Source organism: Corvus moneduloides, chromosome 18, assembly GCF_009650955.1.
Source record: "Corvus moneduloides isolate bCorMon1 chromosome 18, bCorMon1.pri, whole genome shotgun sequence".
Taxonomy (NCBI): Eukaryota; Metazoa; Chordata; class Aves; order Passeriformes; family Corvidae; genus Corvus; species Corvus moneduloides.
The window spans coordinates 1883028-1903620 of NC_045493.1; the positions used below are offsets into that span (position 1 = coordinate 1883028).

The following is a 20593-nucleotide window of genomic DNA, read 5'->3' on the forward strand; positions in this document are numbered from 1 at the left end:
TATATCAGAAACGAGGAGGTCGAGGCGCCTCCACTCATCCCTGTGCGCCCAACCCTCCCTCTCGGAGCCGATTCCGAGCGTGTCCTTTCCAAAGGCGGCAAGTGGCACCTGGAGCATGGAGTTTTTTCGGATGACTTGTTCATAAGCCTGGCTTTAGCTAAGCCCCGGGGGCTGCTTTGCATTCACCTGGCTCCGAGCTCTTCTCCCCGCAGCTGGAGAAGAGCTCGTCTCCTCTATTTCCTCCAAATAAAAATGCATGGAGTTGGATTTTTCCAAATAACTTGTTTTTTTCCAAGGCGACGATGGAGTTGGAGCTACTTTTCGGGGAGGCTGATCCCCCTCCTCCTCCTCCTCCTCCTCCTCCTCCTCCTCCTCCTCCTCCTCCTCCTCCTCCTTTTCCTCCTCCTCCTGCAGCCCTTGTGGTTTGGCTGTAGTTATCTTGCGTGCCAGCTGCTGGCAGGAAAATTTTGCTGCCTAAGTAATATCCAGCAAAAGCCAGTGCTTCCATCGGCAGGAGATAGCGGGATGAGGGGAGCGTTGGCTCTCCAGGGCTTTTCTGCTTCCTCCCGCTGGTTTGGCTCTGCAGAGGCTCCTCCATGAGGAGCAGGAGGGTCTCTCCCATCTCCAGGCTGGGGATATGGGCTGTGCTGGAAATGGCAGGAATTGAATTCCTTGGCTTCCCATTGGGGTTGCTTTGGGTTCTGTTGGAATGGGGTTGGATGGGATGAGTATTTCCAGCCGGGAGGGGCTGGGATCTGCTGGGTGCTGCTGCTCAGGTCATGGCCCTGAGTTGCCACCAAGCTGCCGCTCCCTGGCTGCTGCTTCCATAGAACCACGGAATTGTTTAGACTGGAAAGGATCTTTAAGATGGTAAATTCCAACCATTCCCCCAGCACGGCTGAGGCCACCACTGCTCCGTGTTCCCAAGTGCCACATCCACACGGCTGTTAAATCCCTCCAGGGATGGGGACTCCAGGGATGTTCCAGGGTTTGGCAACACTTTCAAGTGAAGAAATTTTCCCTAATATCCTAATTTTTCCTCCCTGGTCATGGTTATGGTGTTTGGATGTAGAGGGCTGAGGAATTTCAGGCTGGATACTGCCACTGAGCTGCTCCTCTCGCTCTGGCATTGGCAGGGAGTCAAGGGGGCGAGATTCCTTATCCATTTAGAGGAAAACAAAACCTCGGGATAAAAGTGAACCCAAAGCTCTCCCTTTGCTGCTCTTCCAGCCTTGTTCGATTTTCCTTGTTGTGAAACACCTCAGGAGCCGTCACATTCCAAAAGCGCCGTTGCCAGGAAAAGAGAGGAACAAGCCAATATATGGGAACAGCTGGAAAACTTCCCAAATAAGTCAGGAACGTGCCAGAATGTGCAGAGCTCCTTCTTTCCCTCTCTGGTCCTGCTCAAATGAAATCAAATAAGTCCCGGCTCAGTGCTTCCTGTTGCTGTTTCTTTCTTGACATTCCCCAAAGGGTCCTTTTTCCATGAAAACCTCCAAGTGGGTAAACAGCTGGGGAATGTGGGAGCATCCAAGCATCCTTTGCCGTGTCTTTCCTCCGGCACAGACGTAACTTGGGAGCAGAGGTATTTTTATATGAAAGCATTTTTTATTAATTCCCCACCTCGCTCTCCTCTCCAGTGTCTCCCCTGGGTCTATAGTGCTGACTGTCACCATGGTACCCGAGCTGCTTCCCTATAAATCCATATCCCGGCAAGGAATGAACTTCCTGGGGTCTGGCATTTATCATTTCTCTCATTGAATGGGCATTGATGTGGATGGGAAGAAGGAAGGGAAACACCAAGTTCCTGGAGTGATGGAACGCATCCTACAACCGCCGGGCTGCCGGCTCGGGATGATCTCTGCTCCTGAGCTGGAGCCGGGATGGGGCTTCAACTGCGGAAATGTTGGCCACCAATGTAGAGATGATGGCCATGAATGTAGAGTTAAGGCCATCAATATAGACGTGGTGGCCATTAGTATGGAGGTGATGGTCATCAGTGTAGGGCGATGGCCATCAGTGTAGAGACAGTGACCATCAATGTAGAGACAGTGACTATCAGTGTAGAGGTGTTGGCCACCAATGTAGAGGTGATGGCCACCAGCGTAGAGGTGATGACCATGAATGTAGAGATGGTGGTCACCCGTATAGAGCTGCTGGCAACCAGTGCAGAGACAATGACCATCAATGTAGAGGTGATGACCATCAGTGTAGAGGTGATGGCCATCAATATAGACGTGGTGGCCATCAGTGTAGAGGTGATGACCATCAGTGTAGAGGTAATGGCCATCAATAGAGACATGGTGGCCATCAGTGTAGAGGTGATGACCATCAGTGTAGAGGTAATGGCCATCAATGCAGAAGTGATAGCCATCAGTGTAGAGACAACGACCATCAATGTAGAGGTGATGGCCACCAATGCAGAGGTGATAGCCATCAGTGTAGAGACAATGACCATCAATGTAGAGGTGATGGCCACCAATGCAGAGGTGATAGCCATCAGTGTAGAGACAATGACCATCAATGTAGAGGTGATGGCCACCAATGCAGAGGTGATGGCCATCAGTGTAGACTTGATGACCACAAGTGTAGTGGTGATGACAACCGGTATAGAGGTGGTGGCTGTCAATGTAGAGGTGTTGGCTACCACTTAAGGGTAATGGCCATCAATGTAGAGACAATGACCATCAGTGTAGAGGTGCTGGCCACCAGGGTAGAGATGATGACCATCAATATTGCAGAGAGGGGTGAAAAACTCGAATGGATGACAGACAGATGAGTCTGTTTTCCCACGGAACAGCAAAAACACCCAGAGGCAGCGCTCCAGCTCTTCCGCCCTCATCCCGAATTGTTCCTCTGCGAGCCGCCTTGGCTTTGCTCCCGCTGCCGATGTCTCCAGCCCACGTTGGGAATGCAGTGCTTATAAAGCAATTTGGGATTTGGCTTGCTTGGCTGAACACTTCAAAAACGCATTTTGAATTGAGAGTGGCATCTGCAGAGGGATGGGGCTGGGCCTGTCCTGGTGCCGGGAAAGGCACCGGGATGTGGATGTGCCATGGGATGAGGTGCGCTCCTGAGGACCCCCAGAAGGATCTTCGTATCTCTGTCCCTGCCACCCCTCAGCTCTGGATGGCATTTGGCCACCTCGTGGCACCGGGGCATGTGTCATCAACCTGCTCTGCTGCCAGGTGGGACGGAGAAGTTTGGGAGGAGAAGACAAGAATTCCTTATGAATTTTCACTTCAGCGCTGAATAAACCGTGATCCATCTGAAGATGCAAATCATCTGCCTTGTTTTTGGTGTCGAGAGTAGGCATTTTGTGGCCTTGTCATCCCCAGCCATGTCCCTCAAAGCCACGCTCAGCAGGGACCACTCCAAGTGGAAAGGCAGAAGACTCCGAGCGTGCCCCGGGCGCCGCTTTGTCCTGCCCGAATGGGGAGCGATTGAGGAATGAGGAGGAGCGGAATTGTTGAGCTGTGCCATGAAAAGGTTCTGCAGGTGGTGGCTGAATGGGCTCAGGTGCTGCACAAAAGGTATCAAAGGGCTTTATCTCCGCGTTGGCAGCTCCTTATCCGGCAGGAAAAGTCGGATGTGCCGGTGCGGCGGCAGGCGCTCGGTGAATTCATTCGGAGCCGTTACTCATCGAGGGGAGGGGAGAAGCACCTGGGCTGCTTTGATGGCTCTGCCAGGGTCTGAGGAGCAGAGGAGACAGTGCCATGTCCCGGTGCCACCACCGTGGGTCTGGCTGCTCTCCTGCGGTGGCTCCATCCGCTGGGAAGGGTTTGGAAATCCTGTAAACGAAGTGGAAAGATGGGAATCTCATCAGCAAAGGGCTGCAAGCTCTGCTCTCGGGGTTATCTCAGGAGTTCAGATAGGCAGAAATGTGAGGATTTTCCTCTAAACAACCCTTCCCCAGGAAAACAGCTGATCTTAACTCGCCCTAGGGCTGGAATCCAGCCCCGTTCCAGCGCTAATCCACTCATTGCATTTCCAGTGTCAATTTGAGACCAATTCAGATCACAGGCAACTGGCTGTAAAATGGTTTTCTCTGGGAGAAAACGTGTTTTCTGGGAATGGGGAAGGGCTGGGGGAACTCCTGTGCGTGCAGGCAGGTCATGGAGGTGGCAGAAGGCTGTTGTGTGGCAGAGCTTAAAGCTTGGTGGGTTTATGCAGCAAATTAGTGCAGAAAAATAAAGGTGGTGGAAGGAGAATTCGTGTCCGTCGTTATTCTGCACGCTTGGATTCGTTGCGGTTGCGTAAACCCAAGGATTTTATCACTGATTTCCAAGCGCTTGGATCCTAATCTCCAGCAAATTCCTATTTGACTGCAGCTGAAGTGTTGCAGGAGGTGGGAAGACGGTTTAGAGGGAGCGTGTTCGTACCGCAGCCACCTCAGGGCTACATCCAGCTGGGATGCTCAGGGATGTGCTGGGACACCGGAGCAAGGAAAACCCATCCCTGAGGGGGCACTTGCTGCCCTAAATCCCCACTGCAGGTCACTTGTGCCCAGCAGGACAACTTCTAACATGCCTAGGGAGGAAATACTTTGAAGGGTGCTGTTGTCTTTCCAAAACCCACGGGATATGGGATTGATCCCATTCCTGTTTCGCTGCTTGTCCTGAAAATTCTGCTCTCTGCCCATGGAGTGATGTGGAGCTTCTGGCTTAGGAGCAGGAGGATCCTTTGGCAGGTTTGGGGTTCTTCTGGGTTTCATGGACCCATGGAATGGTTTGGGTGGGAAGGGACCTTAAAGCTCATCCCATTCCACCCCTGCCACGGACAGGGACACTTCCACCATCCCAGGTTGCTCCAAGCCCCATCCAAGGTGTCCCTGCCCATGGCAGAGGGCTGGAATTATATGGTCCTTAAAGTCCCTTCCAACCCAAACCATTCCATGACTCTCTTTTATGATTCTGGGGTGATTTTCACCCAAAAAGGACAAAACCTCTCCCAGGGTATGAATCCAAACGAGGGCGTGCTGGAATTCCCAGGGCAGGAGGAACTGGGCGAGGGGAAAGCAGTGGAGCCGAGCTGGGGGAGAGCAGCAGAATGAAAGCCCGGAACTTTTAATTTGTTAACCAGAACAGAATCAAATCAACATCTGCAGTCACCAAACCTCTTTAACGAGCTGTGCGTTGGGTGTTTTATTTCCCAGGCACAGGTATCCAGTCTCGTCTTTCCAAAGTTGCCTGGAATGAGTGTGGGTGGATAGAGAAAAGCAAAAAAAAAAAAAAAAAAAAGCCGTTTTTTTGTGGGCGGGAGTCGAGGCAGCAGCCACCCACGTCCTCCATTATGATATTCAAATGTCAATATATTTTTAATTGGTTTATATCCATCTCCCCCCCCCCCCATCCCCAAAATCCAGCTGCCTTTGGTAATTAAGGCTCTGTAAATAGATTTTACTGTAATTGGTACGAGAAGGAAAATTGGAGGACATTGTACAGTGCATGGGGTTGGGTTGGGGGATTTTTTTTTTCCCCCTCCCTGTCTTTCCTCTTTTGACTCATTTTACATCTGCGAGCTTTGTATCCCGAGGGAGGAGGAGGAGGAGGGAGCCACGGCCAGTTCTGCACAACAGCTCAGAAGCGGGAGGACCAGGTGGCTTGTTGAGGTCTGGGATACAGGGAAAAGCCAGGAGCCAGCCCCAGTTGTCCCTTGTGGCACCATGGTGGTGCCACCAGGACATGCCAGGAGCAGCGAGAGCTCCCTCCCAGTGCCAAACTGGGAGAGCCCCCGGTTCCCTGTGGAATCTTGGATCTGCCTCGAGCCAAGAGGCCAAAATCCGGCCAAAATCCAGGGATTATGTACAGCTCCCTGCTTTATAATCTGGGGGTGTTTCTCCAGGAGGGTTTGTAACTTCTCTTTCCCTTTTCCTGCTCCTCCAGCCTGTGTAAAGGACGGACTCTCTACTCCGTGGTGAGGGACGCCAAAATCGTCCTGGATGTCAACAAGACGAGGCAGATAGCACAAGAAATCGTGAAGGTATGTCTGGGTCCGGCAAAAAACCCAGCCAAGAGCCCGATCCACTCATTCTGGGGAGCGGGAGAGGAGCAGCCGAGGATTCTGGGCAGGATAGCTCTGCTTGGCTTTAAAATCCAAGGATTCTGGGCAGGATAGAACTCCTTGGCTTTAAAATCCAAGGATTCTGGGCAGGATAGAACTCCTTGGCTTTAAAATCCAGCTCTCTTTGACCTCTCTCATGTGGCTGAACTGGGGTGGCTCCAAAGCTTCCATGGGCTCCCCGTGCTTGGGGCTCATCCTGGCCACTGCTCCTCTTCCCCGTCGGAATTTCAGGTGTTTTAAGTCCAGCATTGCTGCTTGAGGGAGTTCCTGGTTGGATATTCCTCTCCTCTTGGGAAAAAAATGTGATAGTCATGGAATCACGGCGTGGTTTTGGTTGGAAGGGAGATTAAAACTCATCCAAGGGACACCTTCCACTATCCCAGGCTCCAAGCCCCATCCAACCTGGCCTTAGACACTTCCAGCATTCCCAGTATTCCCATAAAGCATTCCCAGGGCCAAAGCTCCTGGAGAAATCCATGCCATGGTGCCATGAGGCCAAGCTCATGTACATTTTCCAGAACTAAAAACGCTTTCCCTTTCCCAGGGATGGCTCCAAGAGCATCTTCCACACTTCAGACGTGATCCTATAAACGATCCCGGGGAGGATCCTCCCGTGGCAGGGTGGAGTGGCCGGGAATTTGGGTCCTGAGCCCTCACAGCTTCCCATGAGAGGTCGGCAGTGGCACTGAGGTGTTGAGCTGTCTGCCAGAGCGGGGCTGCGTTGTGATTCCAAACGTATTCATCACCAAAAATACTTGGCACGTGTCCTGCCATGGGAGCTGTGACACTGCCCCCATGCCCTGCTCGAGGTCAGCCAGCACTTCCACCCCGGAGCCCAAACCTGGAGCTGATCCCACGTTTAACTGTGAGAAGACAGCAGAAAATCTGATTTTCTGGCAGATCTTAACCCCCTCTTAAATATTCAAATCCAGGTTATAAAGCAGAACATGTTCGGCAGTATTTCCTGGATGGTGCCTTTTCCCCTGATGGTGCTTAGGCTGTCTCTTATTAAATCGCCTATTTTGTGTTTATTTAGACCCAGTTTTAACTTTTAAGTTTAAATTCCTTCGATCCTACTGGAGTCTCCAGGCAGGAGCTGACAGGTGAGCACAGCCTGAACCTTTTGCTACCTCGGAGCCGCAGCCTGAGTTGGGGGTGCCCGAGGCAGCCCAGAGCCTCTCCCTCCTTAATTCCTACTTCTGATCCATGTTTTCCACCTTTTAGACGTGGATTTTTCCTGCTGAGAAAACACTTGAAGCATCACAGTTTAGCCTTGTATTTTCCCCCCTTTTCGTGCTCAGGGCTTTTGCCTTCCAGATGTTCCCAGTGGAAAGAATGGCTTGGTTCAGCCCCTTTCCCTGCGTGGGTTCATTGCTCCGTGTGGGTTTCGAGGATGAGGCTGAAAGATCCTTGTTTTCTGCAGCTGCTGCCTGTTCAGAACGGGTGTGAAACCTCCAACTCTGCGGTGTTGAGAGGCAGAGGGACTTTGTATCCAGCCCAGATCCCTGGAGGAACTAGCAGAGTTCCAAAGGCTCTCTCCAGGCACCAAAGGGAATTCCCGGCGAGGTCCAGCCCTGCCACAATGCCATGACCCAACCTCACGGCCCATTCCTGTGGAGGAGCAGCTTCCCAGCCTTCCCACCTTTCCCCACCCATCTCCAGCAGATGTTGTGGTGGATTTGGAGGTGGTGGGGGTTGGGAAGCGAAGGCAAATCCCAACACCTTGGTTTGGGTGGACTTGGGGCTGCATTTTCCAGAGGCTTTGGATTTGCTGCCCGGTCACAGCAGTTGTGTGATTTTATCCCTTGAGTCCTGGAATGTGACGGGAGAGCTGCCCAGATTATTGGATTAATGGGTGCAAGGTTATCCCGAGTTCCTCTGGAGGGGAAGGATGATTTATCCCGGGAGCGGTGCCGGCAGAGGGAGCTGGCTTCTCACACAGCCGAGCAAATTAAGGCATTACTGGGCCCTGAGTGTTTCCTCACGGATCATCCCAGGGGCCGGGGTGCCAGGGCTGGAATTTGCAGTGAGATCTGTGCGGAGCCAGGTGAGGGATTTGGGTTTGCCCGGAGAAATTCCTTCAGCAAAGGCCGGGCTGTGTTTAATGATTCCATGGAGACGAGCTCCCAGCTGGATGTGGGAGCAGGTGGGAGCAAGATCCTGCTGCTGCTCTGGATCTCCTCACCCCCAGAGTATTCCCATGGCACTGGGGCTCATCCGTGGATGCTCAGGGCCCTGCACTGCACCCTGGCCAGAGAAGCATCGGAATGTTGTTCCTTGCTCCACCCTGGCACTTTCTGGAGGTGACGGTGACATTTGAGAGCCGATTTTTAAAATCCCACCATTATCTCATGTGCTGGGAGCTGGAGACCCCTAATTCATCCTGGTGCCTGGAATGGTCCTGGCATCCAGCCCCAAATCCTTTCCTTCCCGCAGCATCCCTTGGTAGGAGCTCTTTAGGATTTACTTCTCATGGGTTGCAGTGAAACCCCCATACCTTGCTGGGCTGGGGTGTTTTTCCATTTGTTTTCCCACTTTTTCCAGGTGGTGGAATTTGGGTTGGGTCTTCTGGCTCCACATCAGCTGCCAGCTTAAAAATGAATTCTCCTCGCGCAGCCTGCGTGGTTAATGATGATAGATGAAAAGATGAGACTCAAGATGGATGGATCCCCGTGGAATTCCAGTTAATAAATCCCCCTTTTCCAGTGACAGACAACCAATATTCCCTCTTAAGCAACAGTTTGCTGGCCTGTTGGGCATCGATCCTTCATCAGCATCCTGCAGATCAAGTTTTCCCTGAGTCTGCTTAGGAGGGTGAAAAGTGGGACAGCATCAAAATCCCTGCTGAAGTCGGGATAAATGTGCTTTATCCCCCTCCCCATTCCTAGAGTTATCCCGCGGAGCTGAACATCCGCCACACGGAGCTGCCGGCACTCTGCTTGATTTGCCAGCGCTAAACAGGAGAGTTCGGATTTCCCACCCATGGCCTTTTTGTGCCTCATTAGCACTAATTTTAATTAACCGCCGAGCAGTTTTTCCTGGGGGAAGGAATTAAGGCAGGACTCCCGCGAGGCGCCTGTTTCCAGGCGGATGGGGCCGTCGGAAGCGCCGATGGCTCCGCCAGGGAGATGGGGAGCGGTTATTACCCTCCTCTCCCAGCCCCCAAAAAAACGGAGGCGAGAACATCATCACCATCCATTTCCCAGCAGAGGATTCCAGGGAAGCGGCTGCCGGGTGGGCTTGCCGTTAATTTTTCCCGCGGAATCGATTAATCAGGAAGACGAGTGGGCGCCGTGGCAGCTGGGACACCCACGCCACGATCCCATCTCCCTCCAGGAGCCCATCCCAAAGCAGGGACCCCTCCAGCCACTTTCCTTTCCTGCAGGGCCCTTTGGGGATGCGGTCCAGCTTGGCTGTGCCACGGTGGCTCACGGATGCTCCCAGTATCCCATGGGAACGGCCCCGCTCTGGCATTATCCCGTCCCTTTGTGCTGCTTTTGTAACTTCGGGGTGTTTTCCTCTCTCTGTGCCACCCTAGGGAATGGGATACCTGCATGCCAAGGGCATCCTCCACAAGGACCTCAAGTCCAAGAATGTCTTCTACGACAATGGGAAGGTGGTGATCACCGACTTCGGGCTCTTCAGCATCTCTGGAGTTCTCCAAGCGGGCAGGTAGGAGGACACGGACACACTGGAGCTCCTCCCCTTGCCCTAAAGCTGGGAACATGGGGAAAGATTCAAAAAACCCCTTCTCCAAGCGCCTGTTTGTGTCCCCAGCCTCGGCAGACATGGGTTCAAGGGGCCTTGGGGTGTCCTGGGGCTGCTCGGTTTGAAGGGAGTTGTTTTTGATCCGTGGGAAGGAGCACAATTCCGCACACAAATCTCCGGGATTTTTGTTCGGAGAGGCAGATTGTGCACCTTGGACCAACCTCTTCCCATGGGATGCCTCAATTCCATAGCCAAACCACCCTGCAGCCACCCAGGAGATGCTCCTGTGGCAGCAGGGCCGGTTCATTCCTTGGCTTTTCCCTTTCCATCGTTATAATTCCCTGGCATCTGCTTCATCTCCTGCCTGGATTGAGTGATGCCATCCCTGTGCCATCCCCACTCTGGTGACATTTTGGGAATTACAGACATCTGGCCATGGTGTCTGTGCCGGGCATGGAGCAAGACATGGAAAATGAGAGCCAAGCTTGGGACTTTCACAGCACTGGGCTCTCGGAGGGTTTTAAATCTGAGGGTTTTGGTAAATATTTCTTATTAAATTTTTTGTGGGGAGGTTTTCCAGCTGTAGGAATGGCAGGACAAAGAGTTCCAGCAGCTGTGGAAAGGAGGAAGAACAAAGCTGGGGGGGAAAAAAGAAACAGAAGTGGGGAAGGAAGAACAGAGATGATATTTCCTTTTTTTTTTTTGAAGTGGGAAATAAGAACGTTGCTGACTTTTCCCACCTTTCCCAATAAATCCTTTGTGTTGGATTTCCCACTGAATCCTTTGTGTTGAGAGCTGCACAGGCCAAGCTTAGGCAGTTTCCTCCTGGTCCTTCCATTTCCACGGCAAAGATGCTCAGGAGATAAAAAGCCCCTTGGAAATTATGGATTTTCTCCCAGTTTCCCAGTGGTGATGTCAAAGGATTTGAGGGAACGGCAGCGGCCGCCTCTCTCCATGCCACACTGTGCACTCCCAGGTTTTCCACTCTGCCTGGATAAATATCAACAGATTTTAGCACAAACTTGGCCAAAAGCTCTGGAAGGCCAGGAAATCCAGGGCCTCCCGCTGTGGCAAAATGGGGTTTGCCTCTGGTTGGGCAGCTGGGTGGAGGGTTTGGGATTCAGGGCCTGCCAGGAGGAAGGAACGGCTCATTCCAGCAGGGAATGAGGATTTGGGCAAAACCAGACAAGTTTTGCCAGGAATCTTTGCTGTGAAGGTCAGAGATGCTCCGGAGATGGAACGAGAGACGGAGGAAATGGGGTTTCTGATGAGGTGGCCGATGTGTGGCCACCTCTGCCCGAGATTGGGATGTCCCTTGGGGGATTAAAATCCAAGAGACGACTCAGGAGAGGAAGGATGGCCAGGAAAGCAAGGCTGGACAGAAATGCGTGGTGTTTTGCTGGGAGAATGGAGAAAATGAGACAATTTGTGCCCTGGGCTGCTGGTAGCACATATTTTCTGCTGGAGGAGAGCTCAGACAAGAGCAGGGATCCATGGCCACCATGGATCTTGGAACAGGAAGGGTCTGTAGGTCTGATCTCCCCTTTTCAAGGTGGGTTTTCCCCGTTTTGGTGTCTCTCAGATGAAGAAGGGAGATAAAACCCAGATTTGGGTCTTTAGAGGCTTGGAAAAATGTCTCTGGAGAAGGAGACAAAATTTATGGAGGTCAGGTTAAGGATGGTGGCATTTTTTCAGCTGGTTTCTCTGGGGTTAAAACACTTCCTGCAGAGGTTTGGTGACTTGGGGTCTCATCCCAGTGACATCTGATTTATTCCTTCCTTCTTTGAGTGTTCTTGGGCTCGGTGGGGCTGCTCTGGAATTAGGAGGAGCATGAGGTGGGTCTTGAGGAGCCTGAGGAGCTCTTCTGCTCCTGCCTCTGCCCTGGGGGTGGCTTGGAAGCTGCTCAGCTGGTTGTGGCTGTGAAGTCAGGTAAATTTGGTCACAAACCCTCAAACTGCTGTCATTGGGCCACTTTTGGGATCCCACTAAAGCCCAGCCCTCACTGCTGGGAGCTCACAACCCACAGGAGCTTTGCCCAGGGATGAGCTGTGCGTCCCAATGCAGCCCCTGGAGCATCCCGAGGCTGCCTGTGGGATGTCACAGCCCTGAGCCCCTCCCTGCGCAGAAATGGAAGCCCCAGGAGCAAACCCAACCTTGCTGAGGGTGCTGGAGGAGATCCGAGTGCTGCTTCCTAGGATGGAGAGGCGGGCACAGGGAAGGACGAGCGAGCCGAAGCCTTTTTAATTGCCCAGGTGCTTAATGTGGGTTTGTAATTAAGAGCTGGAGGGTGGAGGGAGGTGGCTGGGCAGCTGAAAGCCTCCCCTCTGTGCCGAAGTGCTCTGGAGGGTTCGAGCCACGCCGGAGCCGCTGATTGCGGTGGAGATTCCAACGCAGGGAGTGGAGAGGAGCCATCGACGCCCCAGAGGGGACGAGGAGGCTTCATCAGCGCTTCCCGGGAGTGGCAGCGTCCTTCCCCAGGGACGGGGTCCCTCTGGTCACTGCCAGACCTACGGCTGGGAACGGGGATGGCTTTGCAGACGGGAGGATCCGGATTGTGTCGTTTTGGGATTATCGGTCAGCTTTGAGGTGGGACCCCATCCCTGCATGGTGTCCCATGGGATTTTGGCCCCAGACGGACATTCAGGAGGACAGATGACCCCACAGCCATCCCTTAGTCCTGTTCATCCCCATCTTTGGGAGGGTTCCAAGCACCCACAGGGAGAAATTCCTGGCACGAGCCAGAGGGCTCTGCCTTCTCCAGCCCAGCGTGACCTGGGACAGCTTTGTTCCCTCCTGCTGCTGAATTCGGGCTCAGACCCATGATGAAGCTTCTTCAGGTGTCACCACCACTGACGATCCAGGGATTTTGGAGCCAGCAGTGTGTATCCCAGGTGCCTGCTGGAGGATGCAAAGGATGGAGAAGTCCCCGACGTCATCCTCAGCCATTGGCCAAAGGATTCCAATGCGTTTATCCCGAGCAGGGGGAGCTTGGGGAGGTGAAGGGAGGACAGATGAGGTGAAATGAGGGTTTGTTACAAAGCCAGGTTGCTCCCATGGGAGATGGCATTGGAGGCTTGGACTTGGAGGGGCTGTTTTGGGGCCAAACACGTGAAAACACCAATTCCCAGGCTGTTATTTTAGGATGGGTTTGCTCAGAAGACGCACTTTGTGGACCCCACTCCAACATCCTGCTCCAACCACGGTGCGGGAATTTATCCTCACTTTACCCCTGGATCCTTTAAGGAGTTTTGGTGCAATGGGCACAGCACGAGCCCCAGCAGACCCCAGATCCCCATCCCCAGCCTGGAAGAGCCAAAGTTCCCCTTAAACACCATCCTGTGCCCAAATTTTGTCCTGCTCCCTGGCAGGGCCAACATTTCTAGAGCAGGGTTAAAACCTGACTTTCCAAGGATGATACGGGGAAAACCAGGCTTAAAAACCTTGGGAAGAGGGTGGGAAGCTGAGGGCTGCTCGCTGGGGATGTGCTGGTGCTGTCCCCCGTGGTACCCACGGCTCCGTGTCCCGGCAGGAGGGAGAACAAGCTGCGGATCCAGAACGGTTGGCTGTGCCACCTGGCTCCTGAGATCATCCGGCAGCTCTCTCCGGACACCGAGGAGGACAAGCTGCCCTTCTCCAAGCACTCGGATGTCTTTGCCCTGGGGTGAGTCCCGGGGCACGGCGCGGGGACGGCCAGCAGGGAACTGGCGTGGTTGGGTCGGGTGGGAGCTGCTCTGAGCATGCAGGAAGGGACAAGGATCATGTTGGTGTGCCCCAAATCCAAGCGGATTATGCCGGGTGGAATTCCCATCGCTGGGTTGGGAGAACCTTCGTGCTTCGAGAAATTTTGAGTGAAACCTCCCTAAATCGCCAAATCTTCCTGGTTTGGACCAAGCTGGCTCTGGGCAATGGGATCCAGAGTGTTCTGAGGATGCCAGCTTGGGATGCAGAGGGCTGGGGTGGGAACACAAGTCCAGGAGCCCCTGGACAGCCCAATTCTCCCCAGATAACCAAATCCTCCTGTTTTGGACCAGAGTGGCGCTGGGCAATGGGATCCAGAGTATCCTGGGAATGCCAGCCTGGCATCATCTCTCCCCTGCACCCTCCTGGGGCAGGTACCCATGAGAAGGCACTTGGATGATGGATGGGGATGCCAAAGGTTGGGAACAGAGCTCTGGGAGCCCCTGGGCACCCTGATTCTCCCAAATTCTCCTATTTTGGCCATGGATCAGGATGGCTCTGGGCAACGGGATCTGGAGAATCCTGGGAATGCCAGCCTGGCATCATCTCTCCCCTGCATGCTCCTGGGTTGGGAACCGATGAGGAGGTGCTTGGATGATGGATGGTTGGGAAGGTTGGGAACAGAGCTCTTGGAGCCCCTGGACACCCCAATTCCCCCCTCCAGCTGCTGCAGGGGGCTGGTGGTGGTGCCAGCTCTACGAGGAGTTGCCAAAAGCCAAGAAAATGAGAATTCCGAAGTTTCCTCAGCGAACCATTCATTCCTCCTGCCCTTTATCTGCCCACAAACCTCCCTGAGGGCAGGAGCCCAATTCCACCTCGATAAACCCTTCCCGAGGCAGCCGCAGATTTTCCCCAGAGGATTAATTTTCTCATGGATACCTCGAAGGCTGTGGGATTAGGGAGCGTGGGCCCGTTATATCCGAGGCAATATTCCCATCAAACCCGCAGTAATTACAGCTGGAAGGGTCTGGCTCTTTTCCTTTTTTGCCCTCCCTGAGGTACAACTCCAGCACAAAAATAAAGAGGTAATTAAAGGATCGTATCCAACTAAGTGAGAGTGGGTGGGGAGACGCAATTTTCCCTTTTTTCCCCTCAAGTGTGAGCTCTGCCCGTATGGAAAGCGCCAGTTTCCTGAAAAGATGGAAAGCTTTCCCCACGTTTTCCCTCTTTCTTGTTTCTGCTGCCCTCCATCAAGCCCGGGAGGCTCAGGGATGATCCGGAGGGGCCACTTCCCTCCAGGGATTTGAGGCTCAGGGACAGCAAGAGGAAAAGGTCTTTTAAAGATGACAGAAATTCCCAGTGAGGAAACTGGAATTAACGCCTTGGATGCAGTAAATCCAATCTGAGGGGGCTTAGATGCTCCTCCTGAGGATTTTGTCCCGTGCCCACAGGATCTGCTCTTCTCCAAGCCCCATAATTCTCCCATTATCCTTTTTTTTTTTTTTTTTTTTTTGAGATTTCCAGCCAAACTGCGCAGATTTTTCCAAAATCAGCAGAATTCCCATTCCCGAAATCAGGGAGCTTCCCTAACCAAGAGGAATCTTTCGTTTACCAGACAGATTTTTCCACCCCGATGTCATTTTAGCCCTGTTTTTTGGTACTTTAAGTGGTCACGAGGGCATCCCTGGAAGGGAAAAGCGGATCCAGGGGATTTGCCTCGGACAGTGGGGCTGGCACTGCGGGAATCCTGGCTCATCCAGGCTCCGGGTGCCAGAAAATGAGGATGCAAAACTTCCAGGCAGTAGCAGGGGTGGAAAACCATGGGGGTGCCCACCAGCTCCATTGGTGATACCCTTGTTTTGGGATATTCCCTTGGATTTGGGATTCCTCACGGAAAAGAGGGCTTGGCTTAGTGGTAGGAGTGGGAGCAGATGGCCGGGGCTTCACGTGGCCATCACCTGGTGAGGACACCTGGGATGGTCCATGGCACGGCTTGGACGGATTTTTGGAGAGCTTTTTGGAGGAGAAAAAGGGAAAAGCTGGAGTGAAAGTGAATTCTTGGGCTCATCCTTTCCTGGAATTTTGCTGGAGTGGTGGCATCTGGATCCCCAAGGTCCTCTCTTCAGCTGCTCCGTGGGCAGTGCTGTTGCATCCAGGTGGGACATTCCCACTCAATGTCCCAGGATGGCTTTGCCTGGGCCTCCACCAGCCTCTGTCATCCTTCCCTCAGGAATCTCCCCTGGTGGGAATCAGGGCTTGCTCCAGGTCAAGCTTTCATCTGGAAAATGGGAGAGGTGACACCTCTGTAGTGAGGGCTGAGCACCTCTGGTGTCACCTGGGACAAAGCTTCTCCTGGATGACGTGGTTCTGGAGCAGGGAGAGATGTTGGATGTGGTGCAGTGGCTGGACACGGCCCCATCCCGAATCCCTGCCGGCTGCTCCGTCTCTAATTCCTGGTGTCTCCCCACAGCACCATCTGGTACGAGCTGCACGCCCGGGAATGGCCCTTCAAGACGCAGCCAGCGGAGGCAATAATCTGGCAGGTGGGACGAGGGATGAAGCCCAACCTCAGCCAGATCGGGATGGGCAAGGAGATCTCGGTAGGTGCTGTGGGGTCCTGTGGGGTTGGGCATGGACTGGGACCTGGTCTTGGGATCTGCCAGTCTCATCCAGCCAGGCTTGGTCCTACTGCTGTGCTCAGCTTGAACATTCCCTTTGCTCCAGCTCTCCCTCAGGATGTGGGGATGAAGATGGGTGCTCATGGGTTGGGCACATCCCCTCCATCCCAGCCTTTCCCAAGGATCCAATGATGGAAATGGCTCCTCATGAGATGGACACATCCCTTCCATCCCAACCCTTCCCAAGGATGTGGGGAGGGAAACGGGATCCTCGTGGGTTGGGCATCCCCTCCATCCCAGCCTTTTGCAAGGATCCAATGATGGAAATGGCTCCTCATGAGATGGACACGTTCCCTCCAACCCAGCCCTTCATGAGAATTCAGTGATGGAGATGCATCCCTTCCATCCCAACCCTTCCCAAGGATGTGGGGATGGAGTTGTGTGCTCGTGGGATGGACACATCCCCTCCATCCCAGCCCTTCCCGAGGATGTGGGTATGGAAATGGGATCCTCATGGGATGGACACATCCCCTCCATCCCAGCCCTTCCCAAAGATGTGGTGATGGAGTTGGGTGCTCATGGGATGAACACGTGCCCTCCATCCCAGCACTTCCCAAGCATGTGGCGATGGACACAGGTCCTTACGGGATGGACACATTCCCTCATCCCAACCCTTCACAAGGATCCAGTGATGGACACAGGTCCTCACGGGATGGACACATCCCTTCCATCCCAGCCCCTCCAAGGATGTGGGGATGGAGACGGGGTCCTTGTGGCGTGGCCATTGGGTGCAGGGGTCATGCTGGGGGAGGGCCTGGCTCAATTCCCGGTGGGAGAGGGCCTGGCTGGGTTTCCTCACGCGCTCTCCCTGTGGCTCCAGGACATCCTCCTGTTCTGCTGGGCCTACGAGCAGGAGGAGAGACCGACCTTCACCAAGCTCATGGACATGCTGGAGAAACTGCCAAAGCGCAACCGCCGCCTTTCGCACCCGGGGCACTTCTGGAAGTCGGCAGAGTAAGTCCCCATCCCTGCCCGTCCTTCCCTATTCCCGGATTTAATGGATGTGGGAATGCCCTGCCTGGGGTTCGTCCCCAGACCCGCAGCCACTGCAGCTTCCAGCCTGGTGCCTTCTTCTCCCGTGCCCAAATCCTGCTCCGCTCCATTACTTTGGCTTAGTCACATCCCTCTGCTCCAGGAAACGGCGTCAGTGGGTCCCCAGTCGGGATTTCGGGATCTGCCCTGGTGGGAACAGCAGGCAGAACGCAGAGCAGTCACTCAGAAACTCATTCTCCTCCCTGGAATTTGTCATATTGTGACAAATAGAACCAAAACCTCGCCCCTGCGGGGGTGGCGTTCACGGGGGGGGACTTTTCCTGCTCCCAGCGTGCATCCCTGGAGGCTGGAAGTGGGGATGGAGGGAGGGATGTGAGCCCAGGGAGAGAAGTGAGGACATTTTGGGATCTCTCTTGGTCCTCACAGAGGGTTGGGAGATGCTGATAACAAACTGCCTCTCTCCTGCTGCTGATAACAAACTGCCTCTCTTCCTTATCTGGGTGGCCCAGGAGTGCCTGGAATGTTCCCTGTGCCACTCCCTGTCCCTGGGGGGCTGCCGGCAGCAGCGCCAAGCCCGCGGCCAGGCGGCCCCCAACCCACCCGGAACGGGAGCCATTAATCAGGAGGGAAGTTCATTCCCAAGCCACGCTCCAAGCGGGCACCAGGGAATGCTTGAAGGACGCTGGGCCCCAAGGCAGCCGCGGAATGGCTCCGCTGGCTTCGGGAATGTTTTTCCAATCACTGAGCCAAGCTCTGCCTGCCCTGGGCTGGGGCTGCCCCGCAGCTCCCTGTTAATTACCGGCCCAATCTTTTGCTGATCAGGATGTGCCAGCTCAGCTTTCCATGGGAGCTGATTCCTCCCGCAGGGATTCAGCTGTGGCTGCTGTTCCTGTTAGGTCCTGGCTTCCCTGCGGACTCCGGGAATCCTGGCTGCGTACAGGGATGAGCTGTCTGCGGTACCCTCAGGCTCTGCCACCCCTGGATCCAAGGGGGCACAAAACCCTGGATGCACAGGGATGGCGGTGGTACCCAAGGAGCCCTTTCCCTTCTGGAATGCTGCTCCAGGAGCCAGGCAGGGCTGGCAGAGAGGTGCAGGAGCTCACGGCTTCCCCCGGTGCCGCCGCTTTTGGGAGCAGCTCCGTGGCAAAGCTGTTCCAGAGGTTTTTTTCCCCGAGATCTTCCCTACAAACCCCCACGTTTCCATGGGAGGAGGAGCTCAGCGCTGACTCTGCTCCTTGTGTCCCTTCCAGGCTGTGACGGGAGGAGTTAAGGGACGGTGCCTTCCTCCCCCAGCGGGTCTCCTCTTCCTCTCCGCTTACCCACCCTGCGCTACGGAGGAGCAGCGGGGCCGACAGCGGGCCGGGAGTGAGACTCTTCCCCCGCAGCGTTCCATCATCCCGGGAATCCTCTCGGCGCGGGCGGGAGGAGCCGGAGCAGCCCCGGGAACGCCCGGCTGCGGTGGGATGGGCACAGCGGGCGGCTCTCCGTGCACAGGCGGTGGCTCTGGGGACAGTCCCCCCCCCCCCCCCCACCCCGAGCAGAGGTGACCCACAGGACAATGACTTCAATTCGCCCCCAGGGCTCCTCTGATCCCAATCCAGCGCTCACGACGACGCTCGGTTGGGGAGGGCTTGTTCTCGGTTCTCTCTGGGTTTATTTAATTCCCTTTATTTATTTCTTTACGCTTTTGTCATGGAAAAAAAGGGGGAACGTCGCTGATTCACGAGTTTATCCCCGGACCCTGCGGGGCCAGGGAGTGCCACTGCCATTAGCTGCTCCCCGCGGGGAAATGCATCTGTCCCGCTCCCCCCGCGCCCCCGCAGCCCCTTCGTGGGCAGCGCTGACCTTTCACAAGTGGCTCCTCTCCCTCCCAGCCGCGGCCACTTCTGTGTCCCCCCGCGGGTCTCCCTCCCAGCGGGGCACAGATCCGCATTCCCGTTAATTTATCTGCTTTTCCCGGCGTGTCTCTCATCAGCCAGCCCTGCCCTCTCGCCCTCCCCGTCACTGCCCTGCTCCTGCCTCTGCTCCTCGCTCCCAAAGCCCCTGGTTTGGGATGCTCTGGGCCTGGGCGCGGCAGGGCAGTTGGGATTGGGATCCATCCCCTCTCCTATGGCCTTCCCGGGCTCATTCCCGGAGCTGGGAATGCAGACAAGCTCTGGTTGTACAGAGCATCTCCCAGCCCCACACTGGGACATCTCAGCCGTGCCCAGGACCATTTTCCTCTCACATATTCATCTCCCATCAGCCAAATCCCAGAGTTTCCCCCAAAAATTCTCTTCGGGAGCTGCCGTTGCCACCTGAATTCCATGTGCTGGCATTTCCCTCTCCCCCCAGCTCGGATGGGCCCTCCAGCCCCTCAGACGAGCTGTCAGATGAGAGCAAATTGCATTCCCAGGCTTCTGTGGAGCTTAATCGCTTGACAGGAACCATCTCGGATAATTCAATTGTAGTCTCAGTTTTCGCTTTAATTTGGAGCCATGACGAGGCTTTGCAAACTTAACCAGCCCTGGTTTGTCTGGCTGCTCCTCCAGCTCCTCCTCGCTGGTGTTGGAATTGTTTTAGCATAAGTAAATGAAGATTAGAAACTTAATTGCAGCTGGGATGAGACGGTGTTTTAATTGTGGGGGAATTAAAATCCCCACACGTGCATGTGTGGGAATTCCAAGGCGGGCAGGAGCAGGGAGGGGTGGATCCAGCCCCCAAAAGGATCCGGAGGAGTCTCCTGCTGATGTTTTTGGGATGCGCAGCCACATCCCTCTCTGGGATGCAGCGCGTGGGGCTGGGATGAGGCAGGATGGCTTTTGGGGTTGAGGCTGAGTGGGAAGACAGGCTGAGCCCTCTATTGGGTTAATGGTCCCCTACTCCAGCAGCACTATTGGGGATCCCTGAGTTAGGGCTCATCCCCTCATCCCACCTTCACATCCCACCTCTTCCCCTGCCTTCTACCCCACCCCAGCCCGCAGCACCGAGGCTCTGCTGCCCCTGCTCCCCAGCCCGGCTCTTCCCGCTGCGCACACGTGCCATAAACGTTGCACTAAACCCTCAGAGTCTCTCTGAGTTTTCACCAATGCCTTCACCTGTGCTGCTCCTGGGCTCCGGGGGAGGCAGAACACCCCCCTTGCCCACCTTGGATGCTGGGGGGGCACGGGGAGGTGCCACCCATCCCCAAACCCCGCTGGGAGGGAGCGATCGCTGGTGCCCTCAGGGCTGCGTGGGTTTGGTTTCTGGGCAGGTGCGAACTCCTCGGGGGAGCAGTGGAGAGGGGAAGGTGTCGGAAGGAGGAAGGAGGTGACACCAGGGGTGACGCTCACCGCCCGCGTGGCAAAGGGCTGGAGCCCGGCGGGTGTTGTGTGGATTTATGGTGGAAGGGACAACGTCCATCTTGGGGACACTCTGGGTTTGCTCCCTGGGCCCCAAATCCTCGCTTGGCCTGGGAAGTCTCACCCTGATGTGTCCCCCATGGGGTCTCCCAG

At 54.8% G+C, this 20593-nt stretch overlaps 1 protein-coding gene across 4 annotated transcripts in view; it reads left to right on the plus strand.

Annotated features, from left to right (window-relative positions):
• Positions 1–19715, plus strand: part of KSR2 (kinase suppressor of ras 2) — a 76824-nt gene extending 57109 nt beyond the window's left edge. For 2 of the 4 annotated variants that reach the window (XM_032128237.1, XM_032128239.1), the window contains 6 exons: positions 5886–5982; positions 9602–9735; positions 13301–13432; positions 15920–16049; positions 16948–17081; positions 18371–19715. In XM_032128237.1, the coding sequence (XP_031984128.1) occupies positions 5886–5982; positions 9602–9735; positions 13301–13432; positions 15920–16049; positions 16948–17081; positions 18371–18377 (634 nt within the window). In that variant the 3' untranslated portion in view covers positions 18378–19715. Of the gene's footprint in view, positions 1–5885; positions 5983–9601; positions 9736–13300; positions 13433–15919; positions 16050–16947; positions 17086–18370 lie in introns of those variants that run through there. The other 2 variants (XM_032128238.1, XM_032128240.1) reach the window with 1 other exon arrangement.
• Positions 19716–20593: the final 878 nt, after the last annotated feature.